The 26,685-nt window shown below is 41.3% G+C and overlaps 1 protein-coding gene across 1 annotated transcript; it reads left to right on the top strand.

Annotated features, from left to right (window-relative positions):
* The first annotated feature begins 9,056 nt into the window (after positions 1–9,056).
* On the top strand, positions 9,057–24,235 carry LOC127416013 (ribosome production factor 2 homolog). The gene is made up of 6 exons (XM_051655088.1): positions 9,057–9,137; positions 9,414–9,622; positions 21,484–21,594; positions 22,948–23,034; positions 23,146–23,287; positions 23,792–24,235. The coding sequence occupies exons 1-6, from the start codon at positions 9,057–9,059 to the stop codon at positions 23,960–23,962; spliced, it is 801 nt and encodes a 266-aa protein (XP_051511048.1). The 3' UTR covers positions 23,963–24,235.
* Positions 24,236–26,685: the final 2,450 nt, after the last annotated feature.

Below are 26,685 nucleotides of genomic sequence, written 5' to 3'. Positions count from 1 at the left end.
TCGGATAATCCCCTTTTTTTTTAAAGAAAAAGAAATGAAAAAAAAGAAGGTGAAAAGAGGCCAGGACTGGGCTAGCCTGTCTCTATCTTTTGGGTAGTCGACTTGTCCCCAAAGGGCCGTTCGACACTCATAACTATGTTGGGGGAGGTTACGTGTTGGCCTGGTACGCTGGCTACAAGGCACACAGTTGTCTGCCCGTGACACACCGCCAGTTCACGTAACACAGTTCAGCCAGTTGCAGCGTTTTGTATAGGGACCCCTAGTGTCACTACATCGACACAACGTCGAGTGAGTGACAGATGGGGAACATCATGGTTACTTGTGTAACCTCCATTCCCTGATGGAGGGAACGAGACATTGTGTCCCTCCTGCCACAACGCTGAACTACCCGCTGAAATGGCCGGACCTTGTCTTGGCTCCTCAGCATAAAACCTGAATGAGTGGTTGCATACCAGCTCCTTTTATACCCGTATGTCTGGGGGAGTGGCATGCAAATACCACTTGCAAATTTTCGTTGGCCTTTTATCAAAGACCAGAGGTATCTCGGGCTCCCAAGAGTGACCCCTAGTGTCACTACATCGACACAACATCTCGTTCCCTCCATCAGGGAACGGATGTTACGCAAGTAACCATGATGTTATTCAGGGCAAGACAGTCATACTTTGAGTCAGGGGACAAAGCAGGGAAGCTTTTAGCTAGATATATAAAACAGAGAGAGTCTTTTTTCACCATTCCCTCAGTAAAATATTCTGCTGGTGAAATATTTACCTTGGCCAGTGATATTAATAATGCTTTTAGGTAGTTCTATTTTGATCTCTATGGTTCCACGTCTTCATCTACTGATGAGGATATTGGAAAATTTGTGGATCCATTAGAACTCCCTAAACTGACGACCGAGCAAAAAAACTCTCTTGATTCTGAGATAACCTTGGAGGAGTTTGATGAGGTAATTAAATCCCTGCTTACAGGCAAAGCTCCGGGGCCAGATGGATTTGCCACTGAATTTTTTAGATCTTGTGCAACAGAATTGGCTCCACTTTTGCTAGAAGTTTATACAGAAGCATTAAAGAATGGAAAGCTTCCCCCAACCATGACACAAGCCCGGATCAGTCTGATTCTTAAAAAGGACAAAGATCCAAGTGAGTGTAAAAGTTACCGTCCAATTTCCCTGATCCAGCTAGATATACAAATTTAGTCAAAAATTCTGGCTAACCGATTAAGTTATGACATTTCTTATACATATAGATCAGGTGGGGTTTATTCGGGGCCGTAACTCTTCTGATAATATTAGGCATTTCATCAATATCATGTGGTCAGTGGTGAATGATCAGACTCCGGTCACTGCCATCTCACTCGATGCCGAAAATGCATTTGATATGGTTGAAGGGGATTATCTTTTTAAGATTTTGGAAATGTATGGGTTTGGGAGTACATTTATTGGTTGGATTAAGTTACTTTATAGACACCCTGTAGCAGCAGTACAAACAAATGATTAATTTCAGATTATTTTACTCTGAATAGGGGCACCCGGCAGGGTTGCCCACTTTCCCCATTATTGTTCTGTCTTGCTTTGGAACCATTAGCAGCCACGATAAGAAAGGAGGATGATTTTCCAGCGGTGATTGCGGGAGGTGTGGCGCATAAGCTTTTGCTTTATGAAGATGATATTTTATTATTTGAACCTTCTAGATCTATGCCTTGCCTCCACAGAATTATTTATTCCTTCTCCAAGTTCTCAGGATACAAAGTCAATTGGTCTAAATCCAAAGCTTTGGCTCTGACAGCATACTGCCCAGTAGTGGCTTTCCAGTCGGGTGCCTTCCAGTGGCCCAAACAGGGCATTAAATATTTGGGTATTTTATTTCCACCAAATTTGTCTGACTTAGAGTTAATTTTGACCCTCTAATAAAAAGATTTTCGAGTGATGTGAACAGGTGGGCTTCACTATATTTATCGATGATTGGGAAGGTCAATGTAATTAAAATGAATTGTATTCCAAAATTCAACTACCTGCTACAGTCACTCCCTATAGATGTCCCCCTCTCTTATTTTAAGTCCTTCATTTGGAAAGGTAAGCATCCCAGATTGCACTTCAACAAATTACATAGGCCGATTGACAAAGGTGGACTAGGCCTACCCAAGATTTTGTTTTATTATTATGTTTTCGGTCTCAGACATTTGGCTCATTGGTTGCTTCCACCTGAAAGGGCCCCTCCTTGGTTTTGTATTGAACAAGAAGTTTTTGCCCCTATTCGCCATTGCAGGGGCTGTCTATCAAACTAACCGGTGAAGTTACACCCCGTCATCTCGCATTTGAACTCAGTATGGACAAAAGTGTCCAGAGTGTTTAATTCAGACATTTATTTGAATGCTGCTTCGAGCATATGGTTGAACCCAAAATTATGTATTGATAAGTCCCCCTTCTGCTGGTCAGAGTGGATTGTCAGGGGGGTTGCTGCACACGGTGATCTATATGAGAATGGAGTGTTGAGATCCTTTGATAATTTGACTCAACATTTTGGGATTCCCAGATCTCAGTTTTTTAGGTATTTACAGTTGCGCCTCCTGCTCTGTACTATTTTTGGGAGTAGCGTACACCCCCCTAAAGTGGCAGATACTTTGGGAGAGGTGCTTGCTGCTTTTGGTAAAGGACATGAGGCATCAATGTATTACACTTTGCTAATTCAGAGTTTGGGGGATGGAGCTTTAACTTCTAATAAGAGATTATGGGAGAAAGATTTTAATTTGGTGTTGGAGGACGGGGTGTGGGCTGGGATTTTAAAAAACATCAAGTCTGCATCTAGAGATGCAAGGGTGCGCCTTATGCAATTTAAGATTTTGCATTGATTTTATTGGACCCCCTCTAGAATGTATAGGCTTGGTCTTAAAGACACACCCACCTGCTGGAGATGCCAATCGGAAGACGGGGACACATCCCATGTTTTTTGGGGATTTGTTAGGATACAAGAGTTTTGGTTGAGAGTACAGAGGTTTGTATGTGAAGTGGTCAACACACAGTTTTCGTTTTGCCCCAGATTGTGTGTTTTGGGGGATGGAGCAGTCCTGCATGTGGGTGAAAAATATGTGGAGAGTTGGGTCCTGACAGGCGTGATGATTGGCAGGTGGTTCATTCTCAGGGGATGGAAGTCGTCTAATGTGCCCTCGTTTCATGAGTGGTGCGTTGAGCTGAGTAGGGTGGCGGCGTTTGAGGAGATGGTGTACAGAAGGCTGGATAACATGGATATTTTCATTGGGAAGTGGGGCGGTTATCTGGCCTTTTTGGAGGGTTCTCATGGAGGGGAAGTGGAGAGGGATTAGAGTTTTTTTATTTTTTTATTTATGTCTAAATATTTCCAGTTTATTGTCTATTTGTGTGTCTTTATCAGTTGACTTCCGATCACTAGAGTGCTTGTTTGTGTCGGGTGGGGTAGATGGATTATTGCTCGGGAAAAAAAAAAAAGGTTTTGATTTCATGTGGTTTGAGGTTGTATTTTCTATTATGTCTGTGTGATTTGCTGCATGAATCAATAAAAATTGGAGAAAAAAAAAAAACGAAAAAACCCTCTCCTCACTGGGGAACCGCAATGCATCTATTACTCACTGCAGGTTACCGCCTCAAATGACTATAATATTTAAAAAAAATAAATCCTCGTCCAGGTGGGGCTCTCGCTGGTCTGTTCTGCACATAAGTTTCATGACAGGGGCTTCAACTCCAACGTGCTGGGGAGGGTACAGGTGGCACGATTACAGCGGCTGATGGAGCTCTGGCTATCGGAAGATGTTATATGAGCCAGAGTGATTGAAAAGGTAGTAGTGGACCGAATGATGAGAGTACTACCCTGCACACACTGTTGTCAGGTCGGCAGGGTGAATCCCACAACATGAAAATAACTCGTTGAAGCAGTGGAATGCTCCGAAGCCACCTATGCCAGGGAAGCTAGGGAGAGGGCTGCGCCGTTTTCCCGGAGGGTCGCAGGGGATCGATGAAGCGCCAAGGGTACCACCTGGCAATTCTCGTTGCCACCAACAGCCGCAGCGCAAGGCAAGCCGATGCCAACAGATCCAAATCCACCCGAAGCGCGGGCCTGGATGGCGGGCTGCATCACGCACCTCAGAGTTCCGTGGGGGCTCCGGAACAAGAGGTATAAATCAATGGCCAGTGAGTCAAAGCCGGGTTGGACACGGGAATCTCCTTGAGCCTCCTGCAACCCCACCTGTTGAAGTTAGAGAAACTAGGGCGTGCGCTAATCCCCATCATGTGTATACATGGCAATACAAGGTATGTTCTGGCACATACAGTTAGTAATTCTCCCTGAGGAAAGCTCACGCCAAAACGCGTAGGAGAGCTGTTTTAACTTTTGTATTAAGCCATGTGATAATAAAGGCTTTTTAATTAATAAGAGTGCCATGGTTATCCAGCTTTTTGTTTTTTGGAGAAATATTAATGTGTTGTCTGATCTGTTCCAGCAAGTGATGTCAGAAGGATCCTTCATGAGAGAACAGAGGGATTGAGGAACTGCTGGGGACAGGTCAGATTAGTGGAAGTGTAACACTTGACACGTATTTTCACTTTAGGCCAATAGGTTCGACTATGGAGGCATAAGTGACAAAGGACAACTCAAGCAAGTAACTTAAAGTTTTTTTTTAATTTAAACAATTGTAACGTTTGTATTGATTGGTCAATAAACAACTGTTTCCATTGAACACTGCGAAATTGAATTGTCTGGTACTCAATATGAAAGAAAGTAAAAGTTAACACTTGGTTACAGACAACAGTATGAATGTAAATAACTATGGGTGCACCCTAATAACTATTAGGCAAATACCCCATATCATACACACTTTTACAGTGTCAGAATATACAAGATTATTTGTTAACAGTTCAACATCAACAATTCCAATGTCAACAGTTCAAGTATCAGGAGTTCATTAATTCAATTATCAGTTCAAATTTCCAACAGTTTACACTCTCAACTATTGTAGATGAGGAAAAATGTATCCTGGAAGGAAAAATATAGTAATCTTTGCACAACAGACGTGACAAAATTCCACAATAATAATAATAAAAAAAAAAAAGATTTGTCGAATCAGAAGAAAAATTGGATCCTTTCCAAAAGTTGTGAATAATCAAATCAGAAACTTCCTACCACACTCCCAGGAATAGTCTAGAATGTAGGATTTCAGTCTTTGACCAAGGTTCAACATCTCAGTGGGTGGCTCGCCCTCTCATATCTTCTTCACATGGAATAGTGTTGTTCCAGGTAAGGGATAAAAAGCTGACCTACATATACAGTAAAGCATTTTATTGTTTACATCATGTATCCAGACTCAAATTAATCTAATCAGAGTAATACACAACATACATGAAACATTTTACAATGCATACACAGTTAACAACAACTTGAACATAGTAAAACAATTACTGAATATGTAACTCAGCAACCCATTCAAATAGTTACACTTCTATAATGTGTGGCTCAGCTTCACGGCCTGTTGATTAGCCATAATGAGCAAATCTCCGTCATTGGTTGCAATTCAACATCAATAACTTATTCACATCATCACAGTTAACAATTACATGTCACTTAATTGCAGAAATCCTTCTACACTCAAAATCATCACCCATAATTGTCATTAATACACTTTTTTATGAATTTCTTTCAGTCTAATACACTAAGTGCATATCATCATGTATTACTACAGATTATACATCAAAATTGCTTAACTCACTAAATGCAAGGCAATTAAGAAAGAAAATGTATTGTGTTTGTCTTCTCTAATACTTTTATCCCACTTGGTCAAAAGTTGTACATCTGTGTCGATCTAATCACAAAGTTATCATTTCTGGAAGTGAGTCAATATGGCACCTCCCATAAGCAACTAAGGCAGGACTTTCGGTTTTGCTCTCATCTCATTGGATAATTCTTCCAAAGTCAATCAACTTACTAAGAAATGAAAGTAATAATTCCTCTTTTAACAATTTATCAGCTGTACATTTTTATCCATGTTTTATAACCTAAATCAATTCCTTTATTTATTTTAATCAGAAAATCATGTAATATATTCTGCAATATATTTACAGGGTTACAGAAGGAGAACAACACCCCCCTTCCTCACTTTATTGTACAGAATTGCCTGCTATACTGTATAGTGATCAGGTGGAGCGAAGATAAGCAGCTATTGGTGGTTCCACATACAAAAGCAGAATCACTGATGGACCAAGCCCATTCTCACCCCATGGTGGGCCAACTCGGAGCTTCACTGGCCAGGGATGGACGCAGAAGTGAAAAAATTCTGCCAAAGCTGCCAGGTGTGCCAACGCATAGCTCCTCAGAAACCTCCCCCCAGCCCCCAGTATTAGAGGTACCCTGCGAGCAGATAGGCATGGATCTTGTAGGGCCGCTGCCAAAGTCTGCCCAGGGACACGAATACATTATGGTGATTGTGGACTATGCTACCAGATACCCGGAGGCAGTTCCCCTATGCAAAGCAACATCGGCGAACATCGCCCGAGAACATGTCTAATTCTTCAGCTGGGTCAGAATCCTTAGAGATACTGACTGACCAGGGAACACCCTTCGTCTCCCAACTGATGAAAGAGATATGCAAACTCCTCAAAGTGAAACAACAACACATTTCAGTATATCACCCACAGACAGACGGTCTGGTAGAATGCTTTAATCAGACTCTGAAACAAATGCTTCGGTGGGTGATAGCTGAGGATTGGCATGACTGGGACCTCCTTCTACCATACGTGCTCTTTGGGGTAAGAGAAGTCCCACAAGATTCAACAGGTTTCACACTGTTTGATTTATTGTTTGGCCAGCAACCCAGGGGCCTTTTAGATGTAGCGAGGGAAGCTTTGGAACAGCTGCTGTCACCATTTCGCTCGACCATCGAGCACATGAGAAACAGAATTGAGCGGGTAATGCCGCTCGTGAAAGAGCACCTCGTGGAGGCCCAGCGCGCCCAACAATGAACATACAACAGACCAGCACAGGCACATGTGAGTTCCAACCAGGTGACCGGGTCTTGTAAATTTCTCGCATCTTGGCAGGGCCCCTACACAATAGTGGAGTGGGTGGGACCCGTGACCTCTCAGCTGAGGTAGCCAGGGAGACGGAGTGCGGACCAGATTTACCACATCAATGTCCTCAAGCGCTGGGTGGAGCCGGGAAATCAACCAGCACTATTGGCCACGGAGGGACCCCCTGTTGGTGGATTTAGGAGAACATCTGTCAGCAGCCCAGCAAAAGGAAATGGAGGCCCTGGTCAGTCAATTTAAAGACGTGTTCTCGGAGGTCCCTGGGCAGATGATATATACACACAACACCAGGACTAGTGGTATGGCTGTGGCCATATCGAGTTCCTGAAGCCCACCGGCAAGCCATTGAGGAGGAGGTAAAGAAGATGCTAAAACTCGGGGTGATTGAAGCATCCAAGAACCCATGGTCCAGCCCCATCATTATGATCCCGAAGACAGAGGGCACCTTCCGCTTCTGTAATGATTTCAGGAAGCTAAATGAAGTCTCAACCTTCAACAGCTATCCCATGACTCAGGTGGACGAACTCATTGAATGGTTAGGGAGAGCCCATTTTATTTCAACCTTGGATCTGATGAAAGGATACTGGCAGGTCCCATTGGCACCCAAGGCAAAGGAGAAGATGGCCTTCAGTACTTCATCGGGCCACTGGCAGTATTGGGTTTTTCCCTTCAGGCTGCATGGGGCGCCAGCCACCTTTCAAAGAATTATGGATGTCATCTTGCGTCCTTCCCCAGGAAGACAAGGTGACAGCAGTAAGAGAGTTACTCGTCCCAACACCAAAACTCAGATACGTGCCTTTTTGGGGTTGGCAAGATACTATCAATGCTTCATCCACAATTTCTCCTCTGTGGCTTGCCCCCTTACAGACCTGACAATGAAAGGACAATCAGAGAGGGTCGTATGGTCCGAGGAAGCTGAGCAGGCATTCCAGGCACTAAAGAGAGCCCTCACATCTGAACCGGTGTTACATGCCCCCAACTTTTCTCTGCCTTTTATTTTACATATGGACGTGTCTGATACAGGAGTGGGAGCAGTACTGTCACAGTGTCAGGAGGGGCAGGAACACCCAGTAGTATACATCAGTCAGAAGCCGAACCCGGTCGAGACCAGATAAGCCGCTGTGGAGAGACAGGCCCTAGCAATAAAGTGGGCAGTCCTGGAGTTGCAGTAAGGCAAGGCAAGTTTTTTTATATAGTACATTTCATACACAATGGCAATTCAAAGTGCTTTACATATATATTTTAAAGAAAATACAAGATACATAAAAAATAAACAATTTAGAACATGAAATAAGAATAAAAATGAATAAAATAGAATAATTAAAATGAAATAAAGACAAAAGCAAAATGATTCAGTGAAATCAATACATACAGCACAATTCTCATTCAGAAAATACACAGCTAAACAGATGTTTTCAGTGTTTTCAGTCTGGATTTAAATGTGGCTACTGTTGGGAAGCTGGTTCCAGCCGTGGGTGGCATAATAGCTAAACGCTGTCTCACCTTGTTTTGAGTGAACCCTCTGTATGTGTAACTGACTTGATCCTAATGATCTGAGAGGTCTGTTAGGTTTATATTCAACAAGCATATCTGAAATGTATTTAGGTCCCAGACAATTGAGCGATTTATAAACGAGTAATAGTACTTTAAAATAAATTCTAAATGTAACTGGAAGCCAGTGTAAAACCTGAGGACTGGAGTAATATGCTCAGATTTTTATGGTTTGGGTGAGAATCCTGGCAGCGGCATTCTGAATGAGCTGCAGGTGTCTAATGGTCTTTTTGGGAAGGCCGGTTAGGAGTCCATTGCAGTAGTCTACCCTACTGGTGATGAACATTCTCCAAGTCTTGACTGGATACAAAACATCTAATTCTGGCTATATTTTTTTAGATGATAGTAGGCTGATTTAGTTATTGCTTTGATGTGACTACTGAAACTAAGGTCAGACTCCAAAATGACACCAAGATTTCTTACTTGATTTTTTGTCTTTAGGCCCTTGTTGGCAAATACAATGACCTCTGTCCAACTACCTGGGCCGGGTCAGCCGACGGAAACGCGTTTGGGCTCTCCAGGATGTTCTCAGCCAGGTCTGGTAAGGAACCCCCCCCCTCGTAAATCTCGCGATATGATTTCACATAGAAATGGTGGGTGGACTGTGGCAAGGCGTCTAAGTTTCAACCAGTGTCACCCCTGGCAACGACAATTAGACTCACTCGCAGAGGTAACCAGGCACACCTGATACCTATTAATCAACGAGGGAGGCACAGGAATAAAAGCCAGCGACAGTTGAATGAGAAGTTGGTGAGGAAATGTACAGTGAGCTTGCTGATAAATGTGAACACTCTTGTTTGTGACCTCGCTTTCACAGGCAGCGACTAAGAGGAAGCAGACTTCACCCCGCTGGCATTCGTCTCCCTCGAAGACTCTGATGAGGAGTGAGTCTCACCTCTCCACTAACGGCACCCACTCATCATCACACTGCACAAAGGGAAGAAGGCGGTTGCACACTGAGCACCTTCACCTACCCTGCACACTTCTCCACTACTGCACTTCAGCCAATAAAAGAATCCTCCAGGGGTAAAAGTGTACCATTTCTGTGTCGTGCCTCGTTTGTGCCCAACGTGTCCTGCTGCATGTTCATAAGTATGTCTGTTTGTGTCATTGTAAGAGAGAAACATTGTGTGTGCAACAACAGACATTATTTTAAATTGAGTGGAAAAACTAAAACTTGACAAAAGTGTTTTAGAAAGTAATTAGTATTGTAATTTTGATTTTTTTCCATGAAGTAATCTGTTTGCAATTTTAGAGAATTAATTAGACATTTGTAATCGATTCGTTTTTTGAGTAACTAACCCAAAAATGGTGACGGGTAAGAAGATCTGGTGGCACAAACCTATCATTAGTCGTCATTTGAAACTACTCAAAACTCTACACATAGCTGGAAAATTGGAAAGAAATCCACCAGTATAAACCTCATCTATGACTAAAGTTAATGAAAGTGACGCAATGCTGCTCACTAGCGTCTGAAGACTGTAACATTTTAAAACGCATATATACAAGTTCAGCAAAAGTTTCTCACTAAAGTTTTATAATCAGTCAGACAAACATTATACAAATATAAAACTGAAAAAGAAAAAAAGTCGGAGACGTTTATTTAAAATTGCAGGTTGTAAGGGATGATGATTGTTTGATGTATGGGCTTCACGTGCTGTTTCCATCAGTGAGCGACGCCAGATTCGAACCATGACACATTCAGACGGGATTGTGTGAGTAAATATTACTAACATTGGACTTTTATCATCTTTATTCTGAGTGTTCGCTCATCATGATAGTCGCTTTGGTTCATCTGTTGTTTGGCAAAGTAGTTAAATGGTTGAAAATGAAGCCCACAGGAGGCGTCTGTCTCCGCAGAAAACGAGAATAATATCATGGATGATTTTCACATGGTTCCAGTAGTACAGTGTTACAGTGAAGCGATCAAACGGTAGTACTATGACACTAATGTCACAGTATTAACTGAAGACTAAATAGAAGTGTCATGGCACCATGTCTAAAAACAATGGCACATATATATATATATATATATATATATATATATATATATATATATATATATATATATATATATTAGTGCTGTCTTCTAGGATGGTTTTGTGCTGTCCCGAAAACGAAGCCGTCCAAACACTTTCTGCAGAGCAGAGAGTCCAGACTGATCGAAAACATCAAGAATGCCATGATTATTAAAGGAGGAAAACGATTGAGACGGTCACTCAAGCTCTTTAAGATGTGGTGAGTGAGTGAGGAACAGTCTCTCTGTCTGAACCTGTTTATGATGAGTGAAATATGAGCTGATGTGCTGCATATTTTCATCTCTTGTGATAGTCACCGAACATTGGGTGTGTCTCACATGCACGTTACCAGCACGATCATATATTTTTAAATCAAGAAAAATCACGGTTATTTTTTTCTAGTAAGACCTTTGATATTAGGGCAAAAATCGTATTCTTTATGATAATTTTTGTATTGTATTCCTGTAAAAATATAAAAAAAATCCTTAAAACAAGATCAATTTGATTGATCTTGTTTTAGAAACAACACTGCATAAGATATTTCGGTTTTTCAGAGAATGTATTTTTAATGTGTATTTTGTCTTACTGTACTGACAGAGTTTTTATAGTCAAAACAAGTGAAAAAATCTACCAGTGTTGAAGAAGTAATCTAAAGTATTTAGAATACGTTACTGTCCTTGAGTAATCTAATGGAATACGTTACAAATTACATTTTACAGCATGTATTCTGTAATCTGTAGTGAAATACATTTCAAAAGTAACCCTCCCAACCCTGCCTGTGACACGATAACGAGCTCGCTCATTCAAGCGCAGCTGTTATTAATCAGCTGTATAAATGACAGATATATTCAAATGTACATGGTTATAACGGACACAGTGCCGTAAAAAAGTATTTGACCCTTGTCTGATTTCTTCTATTTTTGTGTATTTTTCCTACTAAATTGTTTTAGATCTTAAAACGAAAATACAGTTTTCATATTATATATATATATAGATAGATTTTTTTTTATTATTGATGCAAAAAAGTTGTCCAACACTTATATCGCCCATGTGAAAAACGAACTTCCCCCTTAAACTTAATTGCTGGTTGTGCCACCTTTAGCAGCAACAACTGCAACCAAACGCTTCCAATAACTGGAGATCAGTCTTTCACAATGTAATGGTGGAATTCTGGCCCACTCTTCTTTGCAGAACTGCTTTAGTTCAGCCACATTGGAGGGTTTTCGAGCATGAACAGTCCGTTTAAGGTCCTGCTACAGCATCTCAATAAGGTTCAAGTTAGGACTTTGACTAGGCCACTCCAGAACTTTAATTTTGCTTTTAAACCATTCAGAGGTGGACTTACCCCTATGCTTTGGATCATTGTCTTGCTGCATAGTCCAGTTGCACTTGAGCTTCAAGTCATGGACTGATGACCGGATATGCTCCTTTAGGATTTTCTGGTAGAGAGTAGAATTCATGTTTCACTCAATTATTGCAAGTCACCCTGGACCTGAAGCAGCAAAGCATCTCCACACCATCACACTACCACCACCATGCTTGACCATAGGTATGATGTTGTTTTTGTGGAATTCTGTGTTTGATTTACGCCAGATGTAATGGGACCCCTGTCTTCCAAACAGTTCCACTTTTGACTCATTCCACAAAACATTCTCCCAGAAGGTTTGAGGATCATCAAGGTGTGTTTTGGCAAAATTCAGACGAGCCTTAGGTGGTTTTCACACTGGGCACGTTTGCTGTGGTCCGAATCTGAGTGTGATTGTTCCCAGCGCCCCCCGCAGCGTTGGTCTGGTTTCAAACTCATGTATGATACTGTCAAACCCCGGTGCTTGTACGTCATCAACTTGCGTCATCACAAACGTGCACATGATGGAAAGCACAACGCAGGTTGCTATATGTGTATTTATTAATTTTGTGTCATTATGCACACCAGAGTTAAAGACACTTGTGCCTCTGTGCTTCGCATGCTGAAATTCAGCAGTTTTACATGTCCAGGGAAAGAGACTCCATTTTTACAGAAAACATGAGTGAGCAGGCAAAACACATTTCTTGTATTTCTTATGGGATTCATATTCGACTGTAGGTTATAACAGAATGGCACAATCAAAACAAAACATGGCAACAAAGGAAAAAAATGAAATGACCCCTGTTCAAAAGTCTGCATACCCTTAGTTCTTAATACTGTGTATTGCCCCTTTAGCATCAATGACAGCGTGCAGTCTTTTGTAATAGTTGTCTATGAGGCCCCAAATTCTTGCAGGTGGTGTAGCTGCCCATTCGTCTTGGCAAAATGCCTCCAAGTCAAGCTTGGTCGTCTTGCATGAACCGCACGTTTGAGATCTCCCCAGAGTGGCTCGATGATATTAAGGTCAGGAGACTGTGATGGCCACTCCAGAACCTTCACCTTTTTGTGCTGTAACCACTGGAGGGTCAACTTGGCCTTGTGCTTAGGGTCATTGTCATGCTGGAAAGTCCAAGAGCATCCCATGTGCAGCTTTCGTGCAGAAGAATGCAAATTGAACATGCTGCATTCATCTTGCCATCAATTTTCACAAGATTCCCCGTGCCTTTAGAGCTCACACACCCCCAACACATCAGTGAGCCACCACCATGCTTCACAGTGGGGATGGTATTCTTTTCACTATAGGCCTTGTTGACCCCTCTCCAAACATAGCCCTTATGGTTGTGACCATAAAACTCTTATTTTGGTCTCATCACTCCAAATTACAGTGTGTCAGAAGCTGTGAGGCATGTCAAGGTGTTATCGGGCATATTGTAACCAGGCTTTTTTGTGGCATTGGCGCAGTAAAGGCTTCTTTCTGGCAACTCGACCATGCAGCTCATATTTGTTCAAGTATCGTCGTATTGTGCTCCTTGAAACAACCATACCATCTTTTCCCAGAGCAGCCTGTATTTCTCCTGAGGTTACCTGTGGGTTTTTCTTTGTATCCCGAACAATTATTCTGGCAGTTGTGGCTGAAATCTTTCTTGTTCTACCTGACCTTGGCTTGGTATCAAGAGATCCCCAAAGTTTCCACTTCTTAATAAGTGATTGAACAGTACTGACTGGCATTTTCAAGGCTTTGGATATCTTTTTATATCCTTTTCCATCTTTATAAAGTTCCATTACCTTGTTACACAGGTCTTTTGGCAGTTCTTTTCTGCTCCCCATGGTTCAGTATCTAGCCTGCTCAGTGCATCCATGTGAGCTAACAAACACATTGACTATTTATACACGGATACTAATTGCAATTTAAAAAGCCACAGGTGTGGGAAATTAACCTTTAATTGCCATTTAAACCTGTGTGTGTCACCTTGTGTGTCTGTAACAAGGCCAAACATTCAAGGGTATGTAAACTTTTGATCAGGGCCATTTGGGTGATTTCTGTTATCATTATGATTTAAAAAGGAGCCAAACAACTATGTGATAATAAATGGCTTCATATGATCACTTTTTTGCATGATCAGTCATATTTTCAAAATCAATGCCAAAATTTCACAATTTCTGCCAGGGTATGCAAACTTTTGAGCACAACTGTATCTGATGCTCATTTTTATCTTTTTAAAACACAGCTGGTTGCACGCTCACTCACTCACATATATAAAAGGCACCTCACCTTTTCTGTGTCCCGCAACGTTTCCCTGCCACTCATGATGCATGGTGTGTGTGTTTGTTTTTGTGCAACTGATGATGTCATCATGCTTAAATCAGCAAAAATGCATGCGCAAGTCATTTGACTTCCTGAATGAGTGCAAACCCGAGGACGGGTTGCATTCTCACTCATGCAAACTGCGCCACAGTCCCAGTGCAACCAAACTCAGACTACAGGTAGTCTCGGGTTCGGTACCGTGGTGCGCTTCTCGGTCCACACGACAGCTTTCACATTACCAACTTTTCATGCGAACCGTGCTCTGACCTTTACTGATGCGAGAGAGGCCTGCAGTTCCTTGGATGTTGTCCTTGGCTTTTTTGTGACTTCCTTGAGTCGTCGCAGTGCTCTTGGAGGAAATTTGGAAGGTTCACTACTGTGCCAAGTTTTCTCCATTTGGAGATAATGGCTCTCACTGTGGTTCTTTGGAGTCCCAGAGCCTTTGAAATAGCTTTGTAACCCTTCCCAGACTGATGTATTTCAATCACCATTTTCCTCATCATTTCTGGAATTTCTTTCGACCTTGGCATAGTGTACTACTGGGTGAGACCTTTTAGCCAACTTCACGCTGCTGATAAAGTTATATTTAGGTGTTGATTTGATTGAACAGGGCTGGCAGTAATCAGGTCTGGGTGTGTCTAGTCCAACTGAACCCTATTATGAATGCAGTTTCATAGATTTGGGGATTTAGTAACTAAGGTGGCAAATACTTTTTCACACAGGTCCAGTTGGTATTAGATACCTTTTTTTGTTTCAATAAGTAACATTATCACTTAAAAACTGTGTTTTGTGTTTACTCAGATTGCCTTTGTGTTATGTTAGATTTTGTTAGAATTTTGGAAACAATTTAGTATGAGATGCACAAAAACAGAAGAAATCAGCATGGGGCAAATACTTTTCCACAGCATTGTAAATGACATAAATAAATACATAAAAAAATAAAGGAGTGTATTTTAAACCTTTTAACAACTCTGTTATTTAAAAGGTTGCTTCCCTTTCATTGTGGATGACAGACAAACAACATCTCTTAAAGCAAAAATAAGCCAGGTCTTATATTTACTTTTTTTTACACACAGGGTATTTTTTTCTAAACACAAAATATATAAAGGTGTACTGCATCCCAGTTAATCCGTTAACATACATTCTCAATCTGAATATTTTGACTCAGAATATATTATCTCCACATTAATCAACATCTGATCATTTTGATGAAATAATGGCTATGTTCACACCGCAGCTTAATGTGGCCCAAATCAGATTTTTTTCACTCACATGTGACACAGATCTGTTAATTGGATGACCGTGTGAAAAGCCAAAAGTGCTTTGAATCTGACATTTTCAAATCCGATCTGGGCCACTTCCATATTTGGGAATAAATCGGAAACATATCTGATTTTTTTCATTGTGCCCTCAGTGTGAACAGCCAGGTCAGATTTAATGTGATTTTCACGTAAATCTAACTCAACATTCATCATTTGTGCACTTGATTTCCAGCATATATATAGGCATGTTATTGTTTAAAACTTTGAAAATTTAGTCATATTTTTTTCTAGTTAATGCATCCAGTTCTATTTTAAGGTAGGTAAAATTAAAGGCTCAACAGTTGGGTTCAGCAGTTTGTTTGGAATACACATAGTAAAATATATGCTTAAAAACATACAGAGATAGATTTATGTACTGTAAATGCACTGCTCTTGCTTTATCCATTAAGAAAGTCCTTCTCCATCACTTGCTGACATATTATTCAGGGCCCTATTTTAAGAGCACTAGCACTAAGCGCAGCACTACGCGATATGTCATACGCACAAAGTCAGTGGACATGGCCATGAAGTTTTGGTATTTTCGTGCAAGCATGCGCAAAGTCTAGGTGCAATGGGTTTGGCGAAATTATGCATGCAAAGCGCTATTGGGCTGGATCAAGTGAAATTTAATTCTGACGTTTTCTCCGGTTATTCCACCATCTGCGTCCTATGTTATACATTGCATTCAGAAAGTATTCAGACCACTTAATTTTTTTCACATTTTCTTATGTTGCATACTTATGCTATCACATCAATCTACACTCCATACCCCATAATAAAAAAGCAAAAAACTGATTTTTGATAAGTTAGCAAATTTATTAAAATGATGTTCGATTAGGTTCAAATCCGGGCTCTGGCTGGGCCACTCAAGGACATTCACAGAATTGTCCCTAAGCCACTCTTGAATTGTCTTGGCTATGTGCTTAGGGTCATTGTTCTGTTGGAAGGTGAACCTTTGGCCCAGTCTGAGGTCCTGAACGCTCTGGACCAAGTTTTAATTAAGGATATCTCTGTATTTTGCTGCATTCAGCTTTCTCTGACCAGTCCCTGCCACTGATGCTACCACCACCATGCTTCACCATTGGGATGGTATTGCGCAGGTGATGAGCGGTGCCTGGTTTCCTCCAGACATGACGCTTGGAATTGAGGCCAAACAGTTCAATCTTCGTTTCATTAGACCAGAGAATCTTGTTTCTCACAGCTTGAAAGTCCTTTAGGTGCTTTTTTTTTTTTGCAAATTCCAAGCAGGCTTGCATGTGTCTTGCACTGAGGAGAGGCTTCTGTCTCGCCACTCTGCCATAAAGCCCAGATCAGTGGAATGTTGCAGTGATGGTTGTCCTTCTGCAAGTTTCTCCCATCTCCACACATGATCTCTGGAGCTCAACCAGAGTAACCACCGGGTTCTTGGTCACCACTCTTACCAAGGCCCTTCTCCCCCGATTGCTCAATTTGGCCAGGTGGCCAGCTCTAGGAAGAGTCCTGGTTGTTCCAAACTTCCATTAAAGAATTATGGAGGCCACTGTGCTCTTGGGAACCTTCAATGCAGCTGAAATATTTTTTGTAGCCTTCACCAGATCTGTGCCTCAACACAATCCAGTCTCTGAACTCTGCAGGCAGTTCCTTTGACCTCATGGCATGGTTTTTGCTCTGATATGCATTTTTAGCTGTGAGACCTTATAAAGACAGGTGTGTGCCTTTCCAAATCATGTCCAATCAATTGAATTTGTCACAGGTGGACTCCAAACAAAGTGTAGAACATTTCAAAGATGATCCAGAGAAATGGGATGCACCTGAGCTAAATTTCAAGTGTCATAGTAAAGGGTCTGAATACTTCTGTCAATGTGATATTTCAGTTTTTTCTTTTTAATAAATTAAGTCATCAAAAATCTGGTTTTTGCTTTGTCATTATGGGGTATGGAGTGTAGACTGATGTGAATTTATTTTTTTAAGCATTTTACCATAAGTCTGCAACATAACAAAATGTGAAGAAAATGAAGGGGTCTGAATACTTTCTGAATGCATTGTAGTCCATTCCCTGTCAAACATCAACGATATAAACAAAGATAGCACATTCATAAGAAGTTGGTAGTGTAAATGGACTGTATGCAATGAATTAGAAGAATAGAAATATTTCTATGACAGTGACGCGCTCCTTTTTATAAGCATAGAAAATGTGGATTTGTATGTAGGCTCTGTTAAATTATAGAGAATATAAGTATTATTTTTTCTGATTAACAATTTTTATTGATTCACATAAATGTACCTCATAGAACAAAACATATATACATAGAATCAAACTTAACCCCAACTGTTACTCCTCCCAATCCCACCCTAACCCCAGCAACATAACAATGGTTTTAAATGACATAGACACACATGCACACACACAAAAAAAATAAATACATAAAAAATAAATAAATAAAAACACAACAACAATAATCACATCCACAAATGACAAATACCCGCCCCATTTCTCCAGGAACACTTTATACCTCCCTGTTCCTCTGAATGTAACTTCTTCAAATGCCGCCACCCTTCCCATCTCCGAGCACCACTCCTGAAAAGAGGGTGCTCCAGCCAACCTCCAGCCCCTCAAAATGATCTGCCTGGCGATCATAACACTGGTTAAGACCCAATTCTTTATGTGTCTACTTACAATGTCAATGACTGCCCCATCACCCAAGATACAGAGTCTGGGGAAGAATAATACCTGAATACCTAACACCTCGCATACCAGACTCTGCACCTTTAACCAAAACTTTGAATTTCAACACACCCCCAAAAGACATGGGTTAAATCTCCATACTCTGATTGGCATCTCCAGCAGGTGGGTGTGTCTAAGACCAAGCCTATACAATTTAGAGGGGGTCCAATAGAACCGATGTAAAATCTTGAATTGTATAAGGTGCACCCTTGCATCTCTAGATGCAGTTATGTTTTTTAAAATCCTAGCCCATTCTCCCTCCTCTAATTCCAGGTCTAAATCCCTCTCCCATAATCTTTTGAGAGTGGTTGAGACTCCGTCCCCCAGACTCTGAATTAATAAGGAGTAATACACTGATGCCTCATGGCCTTTTCCAAAAGCAGAAATCACCTCTCCCAGAGTATCTGCTGCTCTAGGGGGGTGATTGCTATTCCCAAAAATAGTACAGAGCAAGTGTCGTAGCTGAAAATACCTAAAAAACTGAGATCTGGGGATCCCAAAATATTGAACCAAATTTTCAAAGGATCTCATCACACCACTCGCATAAAGATCACCGAGTGTATTAACCCCCCTCGCAATCCACTCAGACCAACAAAAAAGGGGACATTAATACATAGTTTGGGGTTTAGCCATAGGCTAGATGCAACATTTAGATAAATATCTGAATTAAACACTCTGGACACTTTTGTCAATACTGAGTGCAAATGTGAAATAACGGGGTGTGATTTAACTTCTCTGGTTAGTTTGATGGAAAGGCTTTGCAATGGCAAAATAGGGGCGAGACGTTCTTGTTAAATGCAAAACCAGGGAGGGGCTCTTTCAGGTGGAAGCGACCAATGAGCCAAATGTCTGAGACCGAATGCATAATAATAAAAAAAATCTTGGGTAGGCCTAGCCCACCTTTGTCCATCGGCCTGTGTAACTTATTCAAATTTAACCTGGCACGCTTACCATTCCAAATGAAGGACTTTGCTATGGTATCAAATTGCCTGAAATAAGAGAGGGGGACATCTATAGGGAGAGATTGTAACAGGTCGTTGAATTTTGGAATACAATTCATTTTAATTACATTAACCTTCCCAATCATTGATAATTATAATGAAGCCCACCTGTCCACATCATTCGAAAACCTTTTTATTAAGGAATCAATATTAACTCTGACTAAATCAGACAAATTTGCTGGGAATAAATTCCCAAATACTTAATGCCCTGTTTGGGCCACTGGAAGGCGCCCGGCTGGAAGACCATTACTGGACAGTACACTGTCAAAGCCATAGCTTCGGATTTAGACCAGTTGACTTTGTATCCTGAGAACTTGGAAAAGGAATTAATAATTCTGTGGAGGCAAGGCATAGATCTAGTGGGGTAGGGGACGAATAATAAAATATAATCTGTGTAAAGCAGAAGCTTATGCGCCACACCTCCCGCAATCACCCCTGGAAAATCATCCTCCTTTCCTATCGCGGCTGCTAATGGTTCTAGGGCAAGACAGAACAATAATGGGGAAAGAAGGCAACCCTGCCGGGTGCCCCTATCCAGAGTAATACAGGGAGTCTATAAAGTAACTTAGTCCAACCAATAAAAGTACTCCCAAACGTTTCCAAAATCTTAAAAAGATAATCCCATTCTACCATATCAAACGCCTTTTCGGCATCAAGTGAGATGGCAGCGACCAGAGATTGATCATTCGCTACTGACCACATGATATTGATGAAACGCCTAATGTTATCAGCAGAGTTACGGCCCCGAATAAACCCCACCTGATCTTTATGTATAAGTGATGTCATAACTTTACTTAATCGGTTAGCCAGGATTTTTGACAACATTTTTACATCTAACTGGATCAGGGAAATTGGACGGTAACCTTTACACTCGCCTGGATCTTTGTCCTTTTTAAGAATCAGACTGATCCGGGCTTGTGTCATGGTTGGCGGGAGCTTTCCATTCTTTAATGATTCCATATAAACTTCTAACAAAATTGGAGTCAGTTCTGTAGCATAAGATTTGAAAAACTCAGCGGCAAAGCCGTCAGTCCCCAGAGCCTTGCCTGTAGGCAGGGCCTTAATTACCTCATCAAGCTCCTCCAAGTTTATCTCAGAATCGGAGAATTTTTTTGCTCAGTCGTCAATTTAGGGAGTTCTAATGGTTCCACAAAGTTTCTAATATCTTCATCAGTAGACGAAGACGTGGAACTATAAAGATCAATGTAGAATTCTTTAAAAGCATTATTAATATCAATGGCCGAGGTAAATATTTCACCACCAGCAGATTTCACTGAGGGAATGGTAGAAAAAGACTCTCTCTGCTTTATATATCTAGCCAAAAGTTTTCCTGCTTTGTCCCCTGACTCAAAGTATGACTATCTTGCCCTGAATAACCAAAACTCCACTTTCCACGACAAAATAGTATTATATCTATATTTCAATCGGGTCAATTCTCTGAGGCCATCAGACGACAAACGGCACTTCAGCTCTGCCTCTGCACTTTTAATATTTCCTTCCAACTCCACGAATTCTCATGCTTTGGATTTTTTAATGAATGAGGCATACTGTATGATCTGACCCCTAAGAACTGCCTTAAGTGCCTCCCAAGCCATGCCCACAGAGGATACTGAGGACCAGTTGGTCTCCATATAAACATTGATTTCAGTCTTTAACATTTGTTGGAATCAGGATTTTGCAAAAGGGATACATTAAGCACCAACTATATGATTTCTTTTTATCTATATGTGGCAACACCTCTAAACTCACCAGGGCGTGATCTGAGACTAAGATATTTCCAATTGAGCAATAAACAACAGATGAAATGAGGGAATTTATTCTATTCTAGAATAAATCTTATGGACTGATGAAAAAAATGTATAGTTCCTACCAGATGGGTTCAGAAGTCTCCAAATATAGCGTTGGCTGTTCAGACCAGTTTCTGATATGGGTGACGTTTAAAATGTCACGTGAACCATCTTTTTTTTATTTTTATTTTTTTAAATCAGATTTGAGCAGAAAATCAGATTTGGGTCAAATTCGGTGGTGGTGTGAACATAGCAATAGAATATAACTAACTATATCAGATGTTTTTGGCGAGTAAATGACCCATTTAAATTCTTACATAGAATTTATATACACACATGATTACATTTGTTTGACATGTTTTATACATCCTATTTCATACTGGACAGAAACTGAACGTGAAATGTATTTATTTTATTTTTTTAAAGAGGGACGGAGGGCACCAGACACATGCTGGTGTTTGCAGGGGTACTTTTTGACACCGATAACGAGCACAAGCGATTGAAGAACGTTCTGACAGGTTTGTCATTCAGACATCAATTCAGCTGTTAATGTCAATTATGTGTGTTATTGTTAGTAATCACGACGTCTTATGTGATGAGACCTCATCAAATAAACTTCTCCTGTAAACTGTTCTTAAATTGTATAAGACTTGTGAGAACTATTATAAATACCTTTGTAAGTAGGGATGTACTATATGTCGGCGGCCGATATATTATTGGCCGATAATCAGGAAAATCGAAATATTATCGCACTGATAATTAAATTGCTGGCGATATTTTTGCTGATAATTTGTTAGGGTTTATTTACTTATTTTCGGTTTATATAGGCAGTCTCAAGCGACAGTGCACGCATACACAGTGTGTCTGTGTAAGTGAGAGTAGCTCTGAGAGGCACCTTGTTACGTTGTTTTGGGGCTGGTTTTAGTCTTTTGCTGTAGCGATGGCATTTCCTATATTCTTTCTGTTTCATGAGGCAATAAACGAAACGCGGCAAAAACATGTATGTTACATGGATATCGTTTTTGCTTATTACTTCATGAAACATATAAACAGAATGTGGGAAATAGTACATTGTTACATGCATCGCAGCAATGTGATTAAAACAAGTCCAAGCACAACCTAAAATGGCACATTTAATAAGTTATACAGGGGAACAGTCTGTGAATGAGATGCATATTCATAACACACACAAACCACCGTTGCACTCGCAGTCTGGCTTCCCGCACTAATAATACACCATGTGTACAGAGATTAGGGTTTGTTTTGTGTGTTTTGTTGTTTAGTATTCATTACATGCAGTTTATAGCCTCAGTTACTAGATAAAACTGAGATAAAGCCCATCTCCTTGACCTAGGGAACCTATTGACTGTTGCGATAAACAGAAGATGAGCTGAATCCAGGCGCCAAAAGGTGTTTTCTCATGGGAACTTTGTGGAAATCACAAGAACAAAAGAGAAAATTAAGTCGTGATCACGAGAAAACAAGACAAAAACAAAAAGTGATAAACCATGGACAAAACATGCTTCCGTAAATATAGGCACATTTATGGTTCATGTTACATCCGTTAAACCTTAAATAGCAGTACAAATAAATGGCACCTATTTTAAAATGAGAAGCTTTTTAATGAGTTCCAGATTGAAGGATGGAAAAATGACAATTTTTTTTTTAAATATTTGTATCGGCCACAATGAGCTGTGAGTTATCGGTATCGGCCCAGAAATTCCATATCGTTGCATCCCTATTTGTAAGGCAAGCATCACTATTACTAATGCTCATACTTGTGGTTTGGGATTTCATATGAAAGCAGCTTTTCAGATATTTCCCATCTGTGCTGTGATCGTATACTGTAACATCTCTGACTCGGTCCTGTGTCATATTCCTTCTGTGGACACAAAATCACGTGGTGCGTCTGGCAGGACTGGAACATGGGCTTCACTTCACTGCGCTGGACAGCAAGATTTACATGCGCAGTTACAAGTGAGAGACAAAGACTTTTGACTTCACTTTCATATGAGTCTGATCCATCTGAGAATTATGACAATATTGCGATGATTTGAGAAGCACTGCCTGATGATGTTGTTCTGACAGAGTGTTGCTGAAGAAGTCCGGCTGTCGGACACCCAGGATTGAGCTGGAGGAAATGGGACCTGCATTTGACTTTGTGCTAAGAACTCACATGGCCTCTGATGACCTGTACAGAACCGCACATAGACAGCCGAAGGGCCTGAAGGTACAGCGTCCGTCATAGCAGCTGACCGTTCATTTCTTTATTCTGCTACAGTGACAAGGGCAGGACAGCAGGGAACAGAACAGAAACTAATTGCCACGCAACTTTATTTTGTGTCCTGATTTCCATGTGACTAATCTATCATATTGTGTGTTCTAAATGATCTCATTCTATTTTATATTCCATTCATTTCTATTCTATGTTCTGTGCTCTGTTCTCCAGTCTACTTTGTTCTATATTCTATTTAATTGTATGTTGAGTGTTTTGTATTCCGTTCTTCAGTTCTGTTACTGTAGAGTGTAATGCAACCAACCATCCACTCTCATGACATATGATTTAGTGTGTGTTGACTGATGTGAATAAGTGTTCACTCATTAACTGGAACTGATCAGTTTGGTTGTGCTTCTTAACTAAACATTCACTCCTTAATCTGAAATACACAAATTAAGCAGAGCCTTTTAACTCTCTCGTTATTTCATCTCAATGTCCCTCTTCTTACCTGCACAGCCCAAGAAGAAGAACATCTCCAATGATGCCTTCGGCAGCAGATTTGGCCGCTTGCACATGCAGAGGCAGAATCTGGACAAACTACAGACACGCAAGATGAAGGGCCTGAAGAAGAGGAGAGGTCACGGCAGAGACCACATCACCCAAAAAAAGATGAATAAAACAAACTGAGACTTTCACACTGTGTGGTTGAGGAATATCAACCTTGATTTCCCTCAGATCAAACTAACTTCCAAGCTAATGCAAAATACAGTTCACCTATAAGATGGCAGTATCGCCCAATTATTTTTACAATTCTGGCTCTTTTTACTGTTTTTATCTGTAAGACAGTATTTGCATTGGAAAAGATTGCATTGAGTGGTTAGCATGGTCTCCCTACACCAAAACATACATACATTGATCAGCTGCCACCTAAGCAGTTAACGTAAAGAACATTTCATTGCAATAAACCAATGTTTCAGAACTGTGTTCTGTGTTTGTGCTCTTTTTGTTCAGTTAAAGGCATGGTGATGTAATGGACCTTATTCACAGCAGAGCCATCTTTCATTTTTGATGGGAATGACAACAAGGCTCTGAGGGATTGACATACAGTCTCTTCAATGGGTTGTTTAAAGTGTTTTGAATCATTCTGCTGTAGAAACATTGAAGAAACATATTTTCAAAGATTTTAGCAGACAAAAAAATAAAAAATTAGTTGAAAATATGAGTTGTGTAAAGTGAGATGTGATCTAAGTTTTCAGTGCATGACATTAAAGCGACTTTCCTTCAAAGCCTTGTTTACATTCCCATTACATATTTTATGTATGTACAGCATATGATGCTACTGTGAATAAGGTCTATGTGCACTGTGACCTCTATAGAGGACTTTTGTTTTTAGTGGATTTCTCTGCAACCATGCATGTCACTGTTTGCAGTGTTTTCTCAACCTATTGGTAGACCCATATTTAGTTGCAGATAAAAAGTGTAAAACGTGAAATAATATTATTTCTAAGATCTTTAAGACAGAGATACCAAATTTTTGGGGGGATGGCCATGGCAAGCGTCTTCTCCCATGTGGTTCACCTGTGATGAGCTGCCCTAAGACTGATGTGCATGGTTCGATCCCATTTGGCAGTGAGGATAAAGAGGTGATGAGATATTGCTGAAGTCCACTGATGCTGAGACCTGGTTACATGGAGCTGATGAACGGAGTGTCTGTATTTCCCATCAAGCGGTGGAAAACACCGCTTTATCAACTGAGTTTATTGAGGGTCTCGTTTGGGCAGTCGAGAGAGTCATGTACATCCACGCAGTTGGATAAGGCCTACACTTCAGCGAGTCAGGCTGGTGCAGCTCTGCAAACCATGCTACACAGGCCTACCAGGGGGATTTGCTGAAGGACTTACACCTATGAGCCAAAACATTATGACCACCAGCCTAATATGCTGTTAGTCTTCCGCATGCCACCAAAACAGTGCCGACCTGCCGAGGCATGGACTCTACAAGACCCCTGAAAGTTGTCCTGTGATATATGGTACCAAGACATTAGCAGCAGATCCTTCAAGTCCTGTAAGTTGCGAGGTGGAGCCACCATGGATCAGACTTGTTGGTCCAGCACATCCCACAGATGCTCAATCGGAGTGAGATCTGGGGAATTTGGAGGCCAGGGCAACACCTTGAACTCTTCATCATGTTCTTCAAACCATTCCTGAACAATGTATGCAGTGTGGCAGGGTGCATTATTATTATTCTTCCACTGCTCCAAGGTCCAGTTCCATTGCAGGCGCTTTCGACGGTGGACAGGGCTCATCATGGGCACTCTGACCGGTCTGCGTCTATGCAGCCCCATTCGCAGCAGGGTGCGATGCACTCTGTGTTGTGACACATTCCTCCCGTAACCATCATTAAAATTTTTCTACTGTGACTTGTGCCACAGTAGACCTTATGTCGTTCAAACCGGACAGGATAACTTTCGTTGCCCTCACGGACTGATTTTTCGCTTACCATGTAATCTACCCAGACCTTGACATGTGGCCTTGTTAGGAGATGATCAATGTTATTCGCTTCACCTGTGAGTGGTCATTATGTTTTGGATCATCAGTGTAGATGAGAATGGTACTGACCCTGAGTCCCTCCACGAGCTGTGTCACACCACAGATCTGGCGCTTCAGGCAACCAAGATCACTGCCCAGGCCATCGGCAGATCTATGGGTAGCCTGGTGTCCCCTGAGCACTATATTTGGCTAAATATGTCAGATTTGAGTGATGGGGACAAAGCCATGCTGCTTGATGCCTCAGTGTGTCAGCAGGGCCTCTTTGGTCACGCTTTTGATGTTATCACCGAGATGTTCCAATCGGCAAAGAAACAATCGCTTATAAACATCATGCCAAGGCGGAGTAGTTCTTTAATCAGGTTCGCTTGCGTCAGAGTGTTGCCATGCCTAACCTTCTGCTTTCCCCTAGAGTTGAGACAGAGCTGCCAGTAAGGAAGCAAACCCTGCGGCCTGCAAACAAGTGGCAAGTGGTGCTTTCTGGAACTCGTACCAGTGGAAAAGTTCCTTCTGAGCGGGCCAAACGTTTTCGGATGGTTTGGAACACTTCTCTTTGTCCCCCCAGCATTCCTCTCGGATCGAGACCAAATGTCTATTTTTGTTGGCTCTGTGCCAAATATTTGTCTCAACCAAATAAAGTTTGTGAACCTTGCTGCAGTTGCTCGAGGCACAAACTAGTTCACAAAAACAGGCAAATTTCCAGCTTTAACCTGGTTATTCTGAGCGTCTGCCCCCCAAGGGTAGGCTGCACTCAAACCACAGTTTGTGCCCTCTAGCTGGGTACTGAACATGATCCAGAGAGGGGGCAGTTAATAAAGTGTCCGTCACACTTCATGCCGTGTGTTCCTCCACCGTGCCATTGAC

This window comes from Myxocyprinus asiaticus, chromosome 25 (assembly GCF_019703515.2).
Source record: "Myxocyprinus asiaticus isolate MX2 ecotype Aquarium Trade chromosome 25, UBuf_Myxa_2, whole genome shotgun sequence".
Classification (NCBI taxonomy): Eukaryota; Metazoa; Chordata; class Actinopteri; order Cypriniformes; family Catostomidae; genus Myxocyprinus; species Myxocyprinus asiaticus.
The sequence above is the reverse complement of the archived record's forward strand: the minus strand, read 5'-3'. Positions and strand labels throughout refer to the sequence as shown.

Coding starts and splice junctions, on each gene's coding strand:
- LOC127416013 (XM_051655088.1), top strand. CDS start 9,057: ATGACCTCTGTCCAACTACCTGGGCCGGGTCAGCCGACGGAAACGCGT. Junction 9,623..21,483: donor AATAAAAGAATCCTCCAGGG/GTAAAAGTGTAC, acceptor ATTTTTTTAAAG/AGGGACGGAGGGCACCAGAC. Junction 23,035..23,145: donor ATTTACATGCGCAGTTACAA/GTGAGAGACAAA, acceptor TTGTTCTGACAG/AGTGTTGCTGAAGAAGTCCG.